This window comes from Oreochromis aureus, linkage group 2 (assembly GCF_013358895.1).
Source record: "Oreochromis aureus strain Israel breed Guangdong linkage group 2, ZZ_aureus, whole genome shotgun sequence".
NCBI classification, from domain to species: Eukaryota; Metazoa; Chordata; class Actinopteri; order Cichliformes; family Cichlidae; genus Oreochromis; species Oreochromis aureus.
In genome coordinates this window covers 16,859,394-16,877,775 of record NC_052943.1, presented here as the reverse complement: position 1 = coordinate 16,877,775, position 18,382 = coordinate 16,859,394, and the positions used below count along the sequence as shown (strand labels likewise).

Below are 18,382 nucleotides of genomic sequence, written 5' to 3'. Positions count from 1 at the left end.
CAACGTCAGTCTTAATTCCACGGTGTCATTGCCTTCCGATTTTCTCCTGTTAAATTAAAAGCATAAAAAGCGCATTAACGTATGGAATTGTACTTTTAATTTGTTTTTATTCAAAATAAAGTAACCTAAAACATACCGCTGGCATATATACACCAGTTATTAATTCTTAAAACCTTTAGAGGTAACAGATTAATTATTATATACATTTATTTTGAGGGTAAAATATTTTAACATCCGGTATACGTCTTGTGACTTCCGCATAGCTTGACAGAGGTGGACGTCAGCGCCGTGCTGGTTGTTCCAGACCGTTCAGCTCAGTTGCTGTTTCTGCAAGCCAGGGACTTAGCATATAGCTCATCGTTGCTAGCAGCCGTTACGTTTCTTTCGAAGAAGAAACCCCAAGTAGCAAACAAAATCTTCGAAGAAGCGTGTCCGCAATAAAATGAGGATGCGGCTACATTTTAGTTTTGCGCTTGTTTGTTTGTTAGCCCTATATATCCGTTCATTCTCGGCGTTCTATCTTCCGGGTTTAGCCCCAGTGAGTTTTTGTGATAAAAAAGAGAAGGCTGATGAAGACTGCCAGGTATGGTTGATTCCTACGACTCAAATTGTTATGTAACGTAGTAAATGTGATGATGAATTGGTATTTAGCGTTTTCTGTATCGGTCTCCTAATCTTACCTACTCATGCTAGTTGGACAGCCCTCTCCTAGGCCTCGGCTATTGCCTGGAACAGGAGCGTAGGCAAATATTCTGGCGCATTGTTAATTGTTTTTATGGGCGCTGACTGCTAGTACCAACTAAATAAAATTCTTTCTGACTGGAATTACTGTTTTCACCAGTCTAGCATGAGACTTAGCACAATAGGGCTGGTTCAGTTACTGAATGATAACCTGACGATGTCCAGTTGCGATGAAATAAAAGCCGGAATACACCTGCATAGACAGGTGACGAATTACAGGAAGTACCTGAACGTTTGACCCTCTTACTCAGAGGGGGCTGGTGGCTCTGTTATGCTTTTACAGGCATTTTACAAGCGCAATTTCGGGCAACTAGTGTGTTAGAAGGAAGGGTGAGTGTAAATCAATACATACATTCACGGTTTGAACGCCTTCAACCTGTAGTTCTGTTGGAATAACAGTGCCACTATCCATAGGGATTACAGGGCTTCGGGTATTACTGAATGGAAAAACTTTATAGAAGATTGATGTCCTCCAGTAGAGTCCAGATTCTTTTATAATCAATGATAAGTGGCTTTTAACCTGTTCTGACACCCAGTATTGGTCCAACACATTACATTAAGATAGTTTTTTTCCACAAATGCTTTGTCATGTACCACAAATTGCAAAAGATAAAGAAGGGTGACTATGGATTCCCCAGCTCCTCTACTCTGCATATCAGAGTATCCTTGGTCGAGAAATTGGACTCTGAGTTCTCCTCGATGCATCAGTTGGTGTGTGTGGCATAGGCATAGATTAAGTGTGCATTGTACATGTGTATGATTGGATGAATGACACTTGTTATAGAAAGCGCTTTGAGTGCTCAAATTCAATAGAAAGGTGCTATAGAATTACCAATGCACAAGTGTTTTACTTTTTTTAACAGACAGATATTCAGCTGTTTGTCAATCGCCTAGACTCAGTGGAATCAGTTCTGCCGTATGAGTATGACGTGTAAGTAGCATTTAATTTTTTTTCTCTCTTAATTGCATTTGACTGGCCTTTTTTGTCTCATTGTGATCCTTTCTATGTGTGTGACAATCTGAAACTTTGTTAAAGGTTTGACTTTTGCAAAGATGCCAAAGAATTAAGGCCTTCTGAGAACCTTGGACAGGTACTGTTTGGTGAACGAATTGAGTCTTCACCATACAAGGTGGGTGTTATCAGGAATAGTGTGAATTAACTCTTGTTTGTTTACTATATCCTGTTGATGTAACATGACTCTGATCTTCTTTTTATCTCCCCAGTTTAAATTTAAAGAAGATGTTAAATGCTCGCGGGTGTGCCCCCCAAAAACCTACAAGCACGAAAACAAGGATGATATAGCTAAACTGGACTTTCTTAAAATGGGAATGCAGCTGAACTATCAGCACCACTGGTTAGTACTAGTACCACACTGTAGTACCACGCTTTCTTTTTTGTGTATGCTTTGTGTTTTGCGGTACTTGATTGTACAATGGATGAAAATGTTAATAAATTGTATGCATAAAGGTTGAAGTTAATCTCATTTTTTTTTCTTTCTTTCTTTCTTTCTTTCTTTCTTTTTTTACAGGATCATTGACAACATGCCAGTTACTTGGTGCTATGATGTGGAAGATGGTCAGAAGTACTGCAATCCAGGTTTCCCCATTGGCTGCCTTGTTGCAGGAGATGGCAGGGCTAAGGATGCATGTGTGATCAATGTGAGTTTCTGGCTTTAAATGATTGTGATGTGGATACAGAACATATCACTGGACAAAAAGAAGAAGGAATTTAAATTATGGTTATTATTCAGTAAAGGATTGTAAGCAAAGGTGTGACAGAGTGCTAAAAATTAACATTTATATGATGTAACACACACAACACCCAGTCTCTTACTTTCTGTCAATCAGCCACTTCATTCATTTGAGCTTCACTCAGACTTACCGGCAACACGAATGGGTGGTAAGGTGCTCATTTTGACAGCAAGTGTTGATTTAGTTTTAGTCACAGACTTATGACTAAAAACATATTTTGTTTTCGTCACTTTTTTAGTTTGAGTCTAGTTTTAGTTGGTTAAACATCATAAGATTATAGTAGACTAAATCTAAAATTAATTCATTTGATTAAATTATAAAGTTTAAAAGTTTGTGTTTTTACTGGTGAGTTGCACCACGTGGTTTACAAAATGTCTTGTTTTTCTGGACATTGAATGCAACATGTGTCCATATGTCTACTCTTCTCCTAAGTGTTGCCATTTTGTTGCATTTTCATGAGAAACATTGAGCAGCTGTAGCTGTTGAGTAGTTATACTACTACTATTTTGTTTTTGTGTCAATACATTTCATCATAGTTTTTGTCCTTGTGCATTAGTTTTTAATTAGTTATTGTGTTGTTTTAATCAGGAAACAAAAAACGCCGTTGACAAAAACTAGGATGAAAAAAATAAGCTTGAACAGTACATTGGGACTCAGTGGTGTGTAAAGATGCTGTTCTGGTTGACTGAATATATTGCGTAAGAAAAGACTTTTTTCACTCAGCACTTATCAGAGAAGTTATCATAACATTTATACACCTCCTTCCACAAAAGAAGACTAACCAGCTCTGTTTGATTAGCAGGACTTGTAACAGAGAGAGAGACTGACATCCTATGAGTATTAGGTCAGGTATTATTATTTGGCACCAGTCAACATGTCAAAGTATCCTTAGGCAAGATACTGAACCCTAAGTTGCTTGTGTCCATTGGAGTGTGTATGTGTGTAAATTAGTGCTGTCAGCGTTAATCTCGTTAAAATGACATTAATGCGGCAAATCTCCGTTAGCGAGTTACCGCAGATCGCCCGGTGTGTTCTTCTATGTAATTGTTAATAAAAAAATTACATTTATATTTAACATTAATAAAAAAATAATTTATTTGATACATTTGCAGTTATGATCGTAATCATATTTATAATCTTATTTATTTCAGTCTGAGTTCAACAAGAAGAACACATTTTACGTCTTCAATCATGTGGACATCAAGATCAAGTACCACAGCGGCGAACAAGAGGGATGGACAGGAGCTCGACTGGTTGCTGCAACTCTGGAGCCAAAGAGGTGAGGCTGCGTTTGTAGTAGATGTGATGGCACTGAATTTTGAGCTAGTCTACCTTGACGTTGCAGCTGAATGACAACAAAACCAACCACACTATGTCATGAATGACATTCAGTATTAATCTGACATGACGCTGTTTTGTGTTTTGTACACAACAGTATCAAACATACAGATGAGGACCACCCAAGTTGTGATGGAGGCAACCCAATGGAGGTCCCTGCAGACTTTAATGCTGATGTGTCAATTGTTTACACCTACTCTGTGACATTTGAGGTAGGCCTCCTAACTTTAATACTGATTACATGTAACTAATATATACAGTTTTCTTTGCAACTATGAGTGAAAAAAAGAAAACTAAAATTGTTTGTGATTTAATTTTCCCCCAACAGCAAGACAATACTATCAAATGGGCATCTAGGTGGGACTACATCCTGGTCTCCATGCCTCACACCAACATCCAGTGGTTTAGGTCTGAAGATGCGTTTTACATTGTTTACCCAAAAATATTTCTCTCAAACTCTCCTGCTCGTGATGCCTGTTTGCTAACGTGGAGTATATCTTGTTTTTTTTTCCAGCATCATGAACTCCTTGGTCATTGTGCTTTTCCTGTCTGGAATGGTTGCCATGATCATGCTGAGAACTCTGCACAAGGACATTGCCAGATACAACCAGGTGGACCAGGTAAAGACACTAAAGTCTCTGTTTTATTGGAGCGTCATATATGTGAGCTGCAGTTGTTAGTATTAACCTCAAAGAGACCAGATGTTATTTTAATAGGTAATTTAACTATAATCAGTTCTTGTTTTAAAGTAAAAAGTAAACTATATTAAGTGAGAATGAAACTGTAGCAATATCAATGAAAACTTTGTCTTTCTAAGGCAACAGCCTGCTCTAAGGAGCAGCCTTGTTTCTATCTTGGTGTCTGTGCGCTGTTGTGTATATTCTACTCCACTATTTTATGGGCATTTATAAGGTTACTTAATGGTTGTGGTTCTAGTGCCTTAGTTCATAATGAAATATTTACATTTTATCTAAAACATTTAAGTGACGAGCATCAGACTCTGAAATCTTGTGGCTAGTAGTAACACGGTGCCTACAAATCATCTTCATCAAAGTTATATGGCTAATAATTAATTCTGAAATGTAAGATACCACTCAGTCTAATAAGATAAATCCAGAATTATAAATATTTTGTTACATTTCACAGGGAGACTTGATAAAGGTTCCATCGACCAAGGAAAAATCTACTCTATATGTAAGCTTGTCGAGATCCGTTTTAAACAAAACATTTAGGGTGCTGGGTGTGTGTAATTGCAGAAACATTCGACCAAAATATAAAATGTGGTGTGGGAACTGTACGTTAAAACTTCTGTAAAATGCAGGTTTAAAGAAATAGGCAAATAATTTAGAATTTACTGCGTTTTTTTGTTGTTGTTGGTTTTTTTCTACACCTCATTTTAAAGCTTTTGGTAAAAACCTTCTTTATCTTTACCTCTTTCACTTTTTTTTTTTTTCTTTTTTAAGCATTTAGTAGTTGGTAAACCTTAAGCTTTTTATCGTTTAAGTTCATTTATTAAATGAAGTATCAAATACCTAATTAATTGTATATCTGCGTATTGACCTTCCCAGGAGGATGCACAGGAGGAATCTGGTTGGAAGCAGGTGCACGGGGATGTTTTCCGTCCCCCTAGGAAAGGGATGTTGCTGTCTGTTTTCCTTGGACAGGGAACGCAGATCTTCATCATGACTTTCATTACTCTCTGTGAGGACTATTTCACATTTCCCCCTAAATATCCTTAACAAACACCCCAAAAACATATATTTACCTTTAAGCATTCATCAATAATATTCATAACAAAGACTCTGTCGAGCCAAAGTTGGATTGTAGATTCTAAAGTAACAGGGCAGCTGATAGAAGTGAAGTTTTCTGATACTTTTGCATTTCAATTACAATCGTGATGCTATGTATGTATGACTGCACTGATGAATGTTTGTTTACTGTAGTCCTCGCCTGTCTGGGTTTCCTATCACCGGCCAACAGAGGGGCTCTCATGACTTGTGCAGTGGTACTCTGGGTTCTCCTGGGTACACCTGCTGGTTATGTGTCAGCACGTCTTTACAAAAGTAAGAGTCCAGTGATGACTTTCAATCGTTAGAGTCCATATATACAGGATAAAAAAACTCTGTGATTCTTACCATGAAATTCTCATTCTTTTTTTTTTTTCTCAGCTTTCGGAGGTGAAAAGTGGAAGACAAACGTTTTGCTAACTGCACTCTTGTGCCCAGGGTATGTTTACTCTTCTTATTTGTTTATCTGCTACTCATTAGTCTCAGTTGCACTTCAGCTCTGTCCTTGAGTGTTGCGGTTACTCTCCTTTTATTTACCTTGTGAACTGCTATTATTCCTCTCATGTGTATCTTTGTCCACCTCTCTTCCCTAGAATTGTATTTGCAGACTTCTTCTTGATGAATCTGATCCTATGGGGGGAGGGCTCCTCAGCTGCAATCCCCTTTGGTACTCTGGTTGCCATTTTGGCCCTGTGGTTTGGAATCTCTGTACCTCTCACCTTTGTTGGTGCCTACTTTGGATTCAAGAAACCAGTGAGTTAACCTGCTTAATCATTCTTTTGTCTCAGTTAAAACTGATTGTTAACTAAATGTGTCAATTTGCCTCTGTGCAGGCAATTGAGCAACCAGTGCGAACAAACCAAATCCCCCGTCAAATACCTGAGCAGTCCTTCTTCACCAAACCCATCCCTGGTATAGTGATGGGTGGCATCCTCCCCTTTGGCTGCATCTTCATTCAGCTTTTCTTCATTCTCAACAGCATTTGGTACAAAAACAGGAATTCTCTCTCCGTATTTTGCTTTTGTGCCACAATTTTCCATATATCCATTAATATGTTGTGTTTGTGTTTCAGGTCTCATCAGATGTACTACATGTTTGGATTCCTGTTCCTGGTTTTCATCATTCTGCTCATCACCTGCTCTGAGGCAACAATTCTGCTGTGCTATTTCCACCTTTGTGCTGAGGTACCAGAATTTTGTGTAGTTCACCCCCCCCCCCCCCAAAAGGTTCTGACTGTAGTTGACGTGTCATTATTACATTATTACTGAATTCTAACATGTCATTCTTTGTCCTATGTGTTAAGGACTACCACTGGTGGTGGCGATCCTTCCTGACCAGCGGCTTTACAGCAGTCTATCTGTTTATCTATGCTGTACACTACTTCTTCTCAAAGCTGCAAATAATTGGAATGGCCAGTACTATACTCTACTTTGGATACACGATGATTATGGTCCTGATCTTCTTCCTCTTCACAGGTGAGGTCTTTACTTTTTGAAAATGAGCTCTTTTAGGAGCTACTGTTAGTATCTAGTTGGCATATAGATGATTTTAAAATAAAGGGCTAGCAGAATACTCCTAATACTATGGCCACTGAAGGGGAAAACGGTTGTGTTTACAATGTTTAACTGAGACTTGAAAAACTAACTCAATGTCTTTACTTGGTTCATTAGATTCCTCTATGTCAGTGGCTTATTTCGAGTGCCAGTGCCTAGTTAGTTAAGGCACTTGCACCCTGTTAAAATGCTTTAGCTTAACTTGCAGAAATACAGCCTTTTGTCATATCCAAATTGTAAGAAAAAACTACTACTGGCTGTAAAAGGCTGATCATCTTGCCGGGCGGACGGTGTGGACACATGAATTTGTGAAGAGGAAAACTCAGCAAGACGACATGGGATTTTATAATTCTATGGGTGCATCGACTAAAAATCTTGGACGAATTTGTCTCAGTAACCTCAATACAAGGTCTTATCACACTGCAGCTTGTAGTCAGGACTTAATTACAGAGAGAGTTTAGAGACTGCTGCACATATGTTATTTGCACTGAACATCCTTTTTCTTAAAAAAACTAAAAAAACAGAACTTATCTGATCTTTATTTCTGACGAATGAAAGAGCTCCGAGACCTTATCGCACATCTTTGGTGGAAAGAGGTGTGTCGTTTGTGCATGCGAAGTTCAATGTTTGTTCTCTGGGTCGGAGATTACAATTTGCATCAGGTCACCTGTAAAAGGAGGATTCAACATCCTGTTCATATAATATTTATTACAGGCAGCTGTTTCCTCTATTGCGCAACCTTTGTTTACTTGTCATATATTGATTGTCTGCTTCTTTCCTTATTACATTACTGGCTGTGGAGAAGCACTGTGTCAAATCCTGTTAAATAACAGTTATTTGCAATGGCCCAATCAGAATAATTTTATTTTTAGTCTCTCTGAAGTTTAATGAAAATCAGTCTTTGGGAGGAGTCCCTCTTGGTCAGATCTAGTTTTGCAGATTTATTTGGGTCAGTTTTTCTCTCTGTGGTTTTCCAGTTTGACAAGATGGAGCCCACTTTTCTCAGGGAGTTTCTTTTATTTTTGTTCTTTTGTTATGCAGATCAAAACCACATTCATACATTGTCATGGATCATGATACATTTGTCCACACTCACTGACCTTCTTTGTTAATATAGTTTTCTCTACTCTGGACTTGTCTAGTTCTATTTAGGGTTTACACAATCTATGTACCAAACCCATGATCACACCGCTAAGACAAATAGAACATTTTTAAGACTTCACATAAAGATTGACATATGTTGATATAGTAGTAACTCTCTTTGGTGTCATCAAGTTTTCTTGCGCTTTAACTGAAATCAAAGTAAGGGTGTGTGTAGAAAGAGGAACATATTAAATACTAGATAACCAGAAAATACACGCCTAGTCTTAGGCTGCCTAAAGATATCCGGCTTGCCACGTGTCAAATGATGATATACTTTTCTGGTGTTATACTGTCAGTCGGTCAGATAAAAGTTAGACTGCAGCTTTGCGTGTCACTGCAACACTGTTTGACAATGTTTTAAGGCAGAGCTGTAAGTCCCAAGGGGATAAGATGTCAAGATTATCACCAAGAACTAATCCAAGGATTCAAGGGGGAAAAAAAAGTTTCCCTCCTTGCTTCCAGTTTTGATCTAAATAATGCTAATCCCTACTATATCCCCTTTTAAAACTTTTTATTTTCTTGTCTGGCTTTCACCTCATCCCAACTTTGATCTCTGCTTAATTCGGGATTGGACTGCGTGGCCCTCATTGAGTAGTCAGATAGGACTTTTATACCCAGTTGATACGGGATTTTTACCAGTCTGCCTTATCAGCATTGCAGAGCTCATGCAAATATGCTCTTTCGTTGACAAAATTAAGCACTGATGCTGGTTTTGCATTGGAAATTGCAGACCCAATACTGAAAATCTCTTATTTTCTACCTTTTAGTGGATGAAATTTGTTGGACAGTGACACCAACTGGCTGTCTTGTATGCATTTTTGCGTCTGTGCTCTAAAATATTGTCTTTTACTGACTTTGTGTTTTATTCATACTGAATGATGCAAGAATTGTAGTTATAGAGGCGGATAACTATTTATTATTTATTATATTTAAGTTACTATTACAATTGCATCATCGTCTACAGATGACCTCCGTATAACACTTTGTTCATTCTAACCCGTCTTTTATCCTCAGGTACAATTGGCTTTTTCGCCTGCTTCTGGTTTGTAAATAAGATCTACAGCGTGGTCAAAGTGGACTGACTGAAGAACTCTGTGAAAGGACTAACTCCTAGATGCGACAGCACTGGCCTCCCCGATGCTGGTTTTGTGACAAAGGCCTGAGGTCTGATTCGACCTGAACTGAAAAACCATCACTTATCATAAACCCCCCCCCCGATGAGCAGAGCCCGTCCTCTTTTTGTGCTTTAAACCTCTGTTGCTATTTTCTTTTTAAAAATATATATAATTTTGCATTTACTGTTGACTTGTAATAATTTGAATGGCGCCTTGAAAATCAGCCTGGGTTCCAATGATCTAGCTGTCATAGTGAGCAGTGTGTGTGTGTGGGAATGTTTTTACTTTAATTTTCTAAGGAAGGTGAAACGTTATGTATTTTGGTGTTCTGTTCCCTTATGGCTAAAATTCTTTTTTTTCTTTACCTGTACTTTAATGATTAAAAAAAATGTGTGTACATATACTGTATAGAGAGTGAGGGAGAGAATGCAACTTAAAGATTGTCACCATTATGGAACCTTCGTTGGGAGTTCTATTTTTTTTTTCTTTCTTTTCTCTGGTTTGTTTTAAAAGTAAAAATATCAGCCTGTATTGTAGTTTAGAAATTATATAAAACACTCACAGTGCTATGATACATGTCCATTTTCTTGAAGTTTGAGTTTGTATAAATCAGAGGGTAGTCTTGGTTACGATGCACATCTGTATCATAGAGCTGTGCTACAGTGTGTTGCATATTAAGCACCTGATTTGTTTCTCAACAGTAGAAATGGTCACCTAGTTAATCATAAAGTAGTCCATGAATTTACTGGTCGGGTGCATTATGCACTCCCGAGATGTACCTCTTTAGATTTTAATAGGTGGTTTGCTGAACTGTTAACTACATAAAAACACTGCTGCTTTTTGCTTCAAGCAGTGTGGCACCATCACCCAAGGTGATAACATTTTACAAATAAACGCAGTGAATTCCAAACCAAGGTCACGCTTTTCTTTTAGCCTTTAGAACACATAAAACAATTCCTACCACAAACGGTGTTTCTTACTATTTGCGTATTGGTATAAGTCTAGTGATATTTATTGTTCAGCTGATTAGTTTTTCTTGGCTGGAGCAAAATCAAAAGGCAAAATAATGTACTTGGGGGAAACACTGTAAAAGAGATAATTATTGATGCAATGCACTGTGCTACTCTTAGCCCTGCCCTAGCTCCTCAGTCACATATAGTGAATGAATGATCAGATTTTATTTAAAAAAAAAAAAAAAAAAATCAAATCATAAATTTCTTATTTTAAAACAAAATGTTGTGCAAAACATAAAACCTCAAGTTGTGAAACAACATGTACTTAAGTAAGGGTTTAAAAATTGAACACTTCTAAAGCAAGTCAGCAGATTATAAAGAGATCCAGGAAGGAATGCAAAGAGCTCAATATGCTTTTTAAGATCCTTCTCAAACCTAAAGCCAGCCTGATACTCAAGCATCTTTTGGTATGTTGTATGTAAAATCATGCTTTTGTACGCATTACATATAATGTACTTTTATTAAACAACAGACAATGTTTGATGTTAAATAATGAAAACAAAAATATTACAAAAGCACAATAGAAATCACAAAAATATGCACTTTTCAAAGGCTATTAAACATTTTCTCTTATATTTTAGTATACTTAAACACACACTGTCCTTTACAGAGCCTCTAACAAACTCGTTACGCAAGTTTGATTGTCAACTTTTAATACTGTAGTTTGAATTTCCTCAGTAACCTGTTAAATAGTTTAGGGTGAAGTACATTACAGATCTCAGAAACTACGACAGTCTAGTGATAAGAATACACCAGGAGCACATCGTGCCAAATCTTTTTCTTTTTTTTTCACTTTCTGAGAAGGTACCTAAAAACTTGGCACTAGACACTTAAATAAATGCACATAATATGGTGATGGACCATAGCAAACTTAATGAATTACCTTTCTCTGAGAGGAGTCGTGGCAAGCAGCCGTGGCTTTAGGCACACAGTTTCTTTTCCTTTAGAAATACTTTATCATGAGGTATTGTCACAAGTCTACAAGTGCTCAATGGAATATAAGAAATCTGTTAAAGATCTTGCAACATGCATGTTTTTATCACACAAAAATACTCGCCCCCTTCCCCACGCCAACATTTGAAAGGCCTCAAACACAGAGTCCAAATATAAAGTGGTATACTGAAATAAAAGGAAAATTTCCACATCAGTTACGCTGTAGATAAAAGAAACAAAGGACTAAGACAAACGTGAATGTGTGGCCATCCCATCAGAGAAAGGGAATCACCAACACTTGTAAGCTCTCACTGACAGGCACAATAAATCACTTTTCTAATTGTTTTTTCAAAAGGCGCTTTGAGACTAAGAGCAGTTACTGTGATAGGGACTTTAACACATATTCTCCCACCCGAGGTTCAAGGTGGGATCTATTCCTTTTTTTTCCCCCTACAAGCAATACCCTGAGTTGGAAAATTACAAGCAAAATTTGCTTGCAGACAAGGTCCGCCATCCTGCTCCTCCAGCAGGACACAAAAAGTTTAAAGGAGACAATTGTGTGGATACAGCAGATTTACATGCCATCAGAGACATCTGATAATTATAGCAAAGTGGTCCGAACACAAGAGCAACTTCCTATTTTACACGTGCAGATTGAGAATCATTTGAATTTAGACTGATTTAAATGCCCATTTTAAATAACAGTAGTGAGTTCACTCTTGCATGCATTATGTTTGCAAGAATGATGGATAGCACAAACTTTAACAGCTGCACACAGTCTTTATGTGGCACATGTGGTAACGCTTAAAAATGCATTTGCATATGAAACACAATAACTCTTTCCTACAATTTGTTCTTTTACACATTAACACAACTACTGTGCCTAGGTTTTTCCCAGTAGCAATAACTTAACAGAGATTTTAACAAAGTGGTAAAATATCATATGTTGGTGATAAATGATGATACTTCTGTTTGTAATTCCAGCGACCTGCTGAGAACTATGAACATGCTGCATGACAGCGTCCTAAAGTAAGAGCAACTATGGTCTGTCTGATGCATGGCAGTTTATGTGCTTTGTTTGCTGTTGACTGTAAGTTCCCTCTCAGAGCTGATACTGGTAGAGGTGGTCTCCTTACGACTGTCTCTCGACTTCCTCTCAAAAGTGGGAGAGGACGATGTTGTGCACTCTTCCCATGTCCGCAGGGGGACGATTCGAGCAGCCAAGCTGGGCAGGTGAGGGTGAGCGGTGGAGCGTCCCTCAGTCGTAGTGAAGCAGCTTTCCACAGCAGAGCTCTGGTTGGGACGGCCCTGCTTGCAGAACAACCCACAGAGTAAAGCCAGGAATTCTTTTCTTACACTACGGTGCATGTAGCCATAAATATAAGGATGTAGGCAGCACTGTAAAAAGAAGAGTACAAGGGCAAGGGAGGATAACCATAAGGGTATAGCTGCTCTGGTGCACATAGATATAGTATTCAGAATGGTGTAAGGACCCATGCTGAAGATGTATGAAGCCATGATCACAAAAACCACACGGGCTGCCTTGCAGTGGTAGTGAAAACGCCTGTGTCTAACTCGAACTGGGTATCTTCTGGCTGAGTAAGGTCCCTCAGGTGAACTGGGCTGCTGGGGATGGCATCGCTGCTGTGGGCTGCTAGGTGCCTGGAAGTCCTGCGGGCAGGGCTGAGAGTAGGACTGTGTCTGTATGGGGTGTACAAGAGCGTTCTGCCTCCGGGCTGCTCTGAAAACCATCCAGTAACATCCGAGCATGATGAGCACAGGAAGCCAGAAAGAAAAGGTAGACACCACAGCAGAGTAGGACAGACTAGAAGACCACACCACTGAGCAGATATTGTGATGTTGGTCAAAGTCTATGGTCCCCCAGCCGTAGAGAGGAGGTGTGCTCTGCAGGAAACTGAGCACCCAGGTGCAGATGATCAAGTTGGTGCCCAAGTGAGGGGTCATGCGAGTGGGATAAGAAAGAGGGTGAATAATTGCCAGGTAGCGATCCACAGACACAACTATAATCGTGTTAACCCCTGCAAATGCAAACAAGTGCATGAGCACCACCAGGGCCTGGCACAGCCGAGCATCCAGAGGCCACACACTTGGCATTGTAGCTGCAATAGCAAAGGGCATGACTAATATAGTCTGAAGTAGGTCTGCCAGGAGGAGGTTGAGGACAAAGCGGTTGGCCACATGAAGGAGCTGAGGCTTCCTTTGGAACACCAGCAGAACAATCACATTCCCAAACAAAGACACGCAGACAATCAGAGATATGAGCACCATCTTCACCACACTATTAACAATGGAGGACCAGACCGGGTCCTGATTGGAGCTGGTGAAACCAAGCTGCCCAGGAACATCAGTGACATTTGTGCCCACATCAGGTTGCTGAGAACTTGACATTGTTCATGTGACGCCCAGCAGAGTGTTAACATAAAGTCAGGTTAGTCCCATCCTAAACAGGAGAGAAAAGCAGCTGTGGTGTGCTTAGCTTTTTAGGGAGTGAGAACAATAAGCTGCTGTAGCTGGTAGTCTTAGTGATTTTCAGGTGCACACTGTCCTGAAATACATTTCATCTAACGTGACATATCATCCATAACATGTGAAAATAGTCCAGAAGACTCATCCACGAGTAGCTGGAAATGGTCAGCACTGATTTGCTTTTCATCGTGAACAGTGATTAATCCCTCAACATTTCACCCATCGAACAGGCCATATTCCTCTTGCAGCCCACATCTGCAGAATGAAAAACAGAAGGGAAAAAAAGAGATAAATGCCACCGTTCAAACCCTTTGCATCGACGGCGAATTGTCCGGGTAGTGGCAAATATCGCGTTCTGCTAATCTGGAATTGATGTCTAATAACGTGAAATGATCAGTGATGCGATATTTTGCTCGAGGATGCTCACTCCCCTGCGATCGGTCTTCATCGCTTTGCTCCCATTTCAGCCTGAGCTCCAGTCAATGGCAGCGAGCTTTCACGGCTCAGCTAACATACGCTGCGTGTCTTCACCCAGCGGGGGTCTCTCATCCAGACGAGCATATCTTTCCGTTGCTGCTCTTTTCGGATTTCATGGCAGATCAAACATTTATTATGTTATCAGCTTTGATTCTTCCTCAACAGTCTTAGGCTACTTACGGTCGAGTCCTGTCTCCGAGGTGTCAGAAAATACAAGGACACCTGCACAGAAATCTCCCCCCCGCTGGAGCTTGTCACCGACCCCCTCCCATCCGTTTTCCCTCTTTTGTTATGAGGGTGCAAATGCGTTTCACCATTCCCGTGCAACAGTTTTTAATACATGGTAGAATCGCAAATATTATCCTCATTGAAAAAAAAAACAAAAAAACAAAAAACAAAAAACAAGTCTTCAGGATGTAAATGCACCCCCTCCCCCTTTTTCCGAAATGAAAAAAATAAAATAAAGATAAAAAACAAGAATAACTTGTTTATTTGTTGTTTTGTTCTAATGCAAAAACTGGTTGATGAAAAATATGAATGGTGTAGTTACACATTATCAAGGTCTCAGTCAGTCCTTCAGATCTCCTAGGTAACAAGTGATTCAATCAGATGGCTGCTTGTGTGATCTTCACATGATAGGATAGCCTGTCCGGGGAGATAACAAAATAGGACCTCCACTGCAGGCATTGCTCCAGAGCACCAGCCTTTGAGTTTGGAATTATACTTTTCAAGGGTGTCCATATTTTAACACTCTAGCTATGGCCTGTGGTGAAATACACACTGGGTAGGCTACACACTGTAATTCAGATTAAATATTTTGTACCGTCTTTTGGTAATTACAGTGCTGAGTATGGTAAGCACTAGCTTACTTGTTATGCTTTTGATTACATTACATTCTGCCCCATGACAGCTGTAATAGTCTCCAGCTTCCTGCAACCCTGAACTGGACAAGTGGAAGAAAATGGATGTCTGGCTGGCTGGATATATTGCAGTATACTGAAGCAATGGCTGGCCCAGTCTGCATGGATAAGCAGACGTGAGACACATTAGTTTTAATTCAGAGCTCCTTTATTTCCTTTGTCTCATTTTAAATGCAGATCACTTGGAGGTTATTGTGGTCCTTTCATTCATATATATCCATCTTCATCTTCAGATAGCTTGACTTTTATGCAGATTTCTCCCTGTACCACCTCAGATCAGCTCTCCCACCCATCTTACTTTATGGTTCATACAGTGTGAACTTTAAGACAGTTAAAAACAAAACAAAAACACATGTTTACTGGTTTATCTCATCTGTTGAAGCAGTTAAAAAAAGAAGAAAAAAGTCTAGAAATTAGTAAAATAATCTGGTCTTCTAATGCCACATTTCTATTCCAGATCTATTTTCTATTAATATTTCTATAATAAAAAATGAAACAATAAACATTTTAAAGATTACTTGGTATAATGTATTTGAAAGATAAAATATTAATAGAACTATGTTTATAACTCATTCATGTTTTGCTAATCAATCTCTGACCAGATGAAGCCGAACATGACTAAACATTTAAGTACAAGCCAGCTCCACTGAAAAGACATGGGCTACTTAGCCTTAATGGAACTTCTGATGGTTCTTTTAACACAACAAAGCTTTCACATATGGTGTTAATAATTATGTGGGATAACCCAGATCTGATCAAATTATCCACAACCTACGAGATGAAGTCTCTTTATATGACTGTTTGAATAATATGCACGTTTGTTTAAGCCGCCATTTTTATCTTTGGAAACACAAAAATTGCTTCTACATTTCAGCCTTTGTAAAGGGGTAAAAAAAAAAAGACTTCATTAAGATGCACAGAAAACAAAAGCACTACTCCATTGTGCAATCCAATTAGTCTGTAGCTTACATGGCCCACTAATCAACACTCGTAATTAGCCATTTTATTTCAAGTCTTTGCTCTATCCTAGCTATCAAAAAGCCCTTTGATGTGACTCTCGAGCACCCTGTGTTTTAGATTTAGATTGCAAATGAAATGCTGGTGACCGCAAAGGGGTGGGGAGATGTTTCGGTGTTCTTGTGCTGAATGGACTATGGTTCAAAGGGAGACCCACAGGCCCTCTGCCTCATGGGATTATTAGATGTGCAATACAGCCTGAATGCTCACACTGGCCTCCAGTAGTGATGGCTGCGTCTCTGTCATTCTGCTTCCCTCTCATTCACTGTCACTCACTAACACCTACAGTAAAACCCAACAAATCTGAAAAGAACAAAAAAGAAAGAAAGCAAGACACAGAATAGTCAATATGAAGCAGCCTTAAAAGTGCACTAAAACTTTGTTGGCATGGCAGAATATGTACATTTAATCAAAATTACAAATTTATAAGCAGCATTGTATAAAGGTTTGCAGAATCGTGTAATACATCACCTACTACACTAATACATGCATCAATTAACTGATAAATCAAGACACTAATTGCAGGCCTAACATAGTGGGTTATTTAAAAAATCCAATATAACATTCTTTTTAAAATGCACCTTGCAAATTTTTGATTTAGCCCAATTTTATGCTTGCCCAGTAGGAGGCAGAAAATGAACAATACAAGCTGATAGACAGCCCTTAAAAAGGTGTTTTGTATTAAATGTGCAGTTTTTTTTATTGCATTGGTTAGAGTGTGCTGCAAGCTAGCTAAAGCTTTGTTTTTCTTGCATTACTGCTATTCAGCTACCTCCCCTGAATTGTTATCAGTACAGCTATCCAAGGAACCACTTGTTATCAGCAAGTATCAGTAAGTATCAGTATTCAGTGTAAGCAAGCATTGTCCAGTTGCCCAAAATTTGCTGCTGGAGAATTGTGTTTTCCTCTGTAGCCTGGCAGATACTCTTTCCTTCATTCTCCCTTTCTTAACTGTTCACTCATTGCATGCCTGGAAGCTCCTCAGCTTCAAATGACAGACACAACAGTGAAACAGTCAGGTATTTTTGTTTCTCAGAAATTGCCTAAAGAAAGAGTTAAAATTCCCAAACTGTCCAGGAACACAGGAAGCGCAGAATAATGCTTCATATATGAAAGTGTGGGTAATTGTTCTGGCAGTCTAAATATTTTCATTATTGTTTTGGTAGCATAAGACCTACAAAAGAGGGAATATTTGCACAGCCTTAGCATATTGTCTTATGAAGCTTTTATAGCTTTTTATAGCTCATGTGCTTACAGACTATATGCAAATATGTATAGGCTATATATAGCAAGAATACACTGAATTTGCTTTTCCCTGTAGACTATTTGTTGAACGTAGTGATGCAATGAAAACGTGTGTCTGTTGTTGTATTTTAACCCAGCAGGGAATAAATGCTCTCTTCAAAGCTCAGCACGACAGTGCTACATTTTCATTTTTAATATCATAGTTTATATTTTCTTTGCTTAATTCTTACTCCATTTTCAACATATTTAATTTACAATAATTTATATATTGAAAAAAACCTAACTAGTAGCACGATTGTAGAATACTCAGATAAATTATAAGTACCTCCAAGTGGTAATGCAGGACCAAGTAAAAGGACACTCCATGTCCACAAAAAGGAACGATATTTAAAAAATACAAGGTTTCACATATTTCTTTTCTGCTGGCAGCCATTTGCTTTTACTTCTGGTTAGAAGTTTAAAAGTCTAACTCATATCTTATTTTAGTAAAACTGAAAGCTTTGCTTGCCTTTCCTCTCAGGCCACACACACGTGTGTCAAGCAGACAAGATGAGTTTATGGTGAAGCAGAGGTAAGTCGAAGGAGTGTTGCGAGAGTCTTGTGCTCTGGAATTTTCTTGTCTGTATTTATTATTAATCCGTGCACATAAAAAATGTATACAGTGTAAACTCATTTTTGATATTTGATATTAAAGAGGTTACAAAGAAAATTGGCGTCAGAGCGCCTTTCTTGCTTTTTCGGATTCAAATAATTTCATTTTAGCGTCTTAATCACAGTAATCTTGACATAATTCTGTCTAGTTTGTGAGAGCAACAACTAACAATTCCTACTTGTAACGTATAAAGTCACAATTGATCAGTA

At 38.7% G+C, this 18,382-nt stretch overlaps 2 protein-coding genes across 3 annotated transcripts; one reads left to right on the top strand and one right to left on the bottom strand.

The window, feature by feature from the left end:
* The first annotated feature begins 200 nt into the window (after window positions 1–200).
* On the top strand, window positions 201–10,339 carry LOC116317545 (transmembrane 9 superfamily member 2). Of its 2 annotated transcripts, XM_031736342.2 has the most exons (18): window positions 201–583; window positions 1,605–1,672; window positions 1,778–1,871; window positions 1,966–2,096; window positions 2,271–2,400; window positions 3,645–3,772; window positions 3,929–4,043; window positions 4,160–4,239; window positions 4,346–4,451; window positions 4,978–5,025; window positions 5,400–5,532; window positions 5,775–5,894; window positions 6,000–6,057; window positions 6,212–6,371; window positions 6,452–6,603; window positions 6,691–6,802; window positions 6,922–7,093; window positions 9,329–10,339. In XM_031736342.2, exons 1-18 carry the CDS (start codon window positions 443–445, stop codon window positions 9,394–9,396), a joined length of 2,016 nt encoding a protein of 671 aa, XP_031592202.1. In that variant the 5' UTR covers window positions 201–442; the 3' UTR covers window positions 9,397–10,339. The 2 variants fall into 2 exon arrangements, with proteins under 2 accessions (XP_031592202.1, XP_031592203.1); XM_031736343.2 differs by lacking the exon at window positions 4,978–5,025 and having other exon boundaries at window positions 206–583.
* Window positions 10,340–12,440: 2,101 nt separating this feature from the next.
* gpr101 (G protein-coupled receptor 101) lies at window positions 12,441–13,784 on the bottom strand. Its single transcript, XM_031736373.1, has one exon. It carries the CDS (start codon window positions 13,782–13,784, stop codon window positions 12,441–12,443), a length of 1,344 nt encoding a protein of 447 aa, XP_031592233.1.
* Window positions 13,785–18,382: the final 4,598 nt, after the last annotated feature.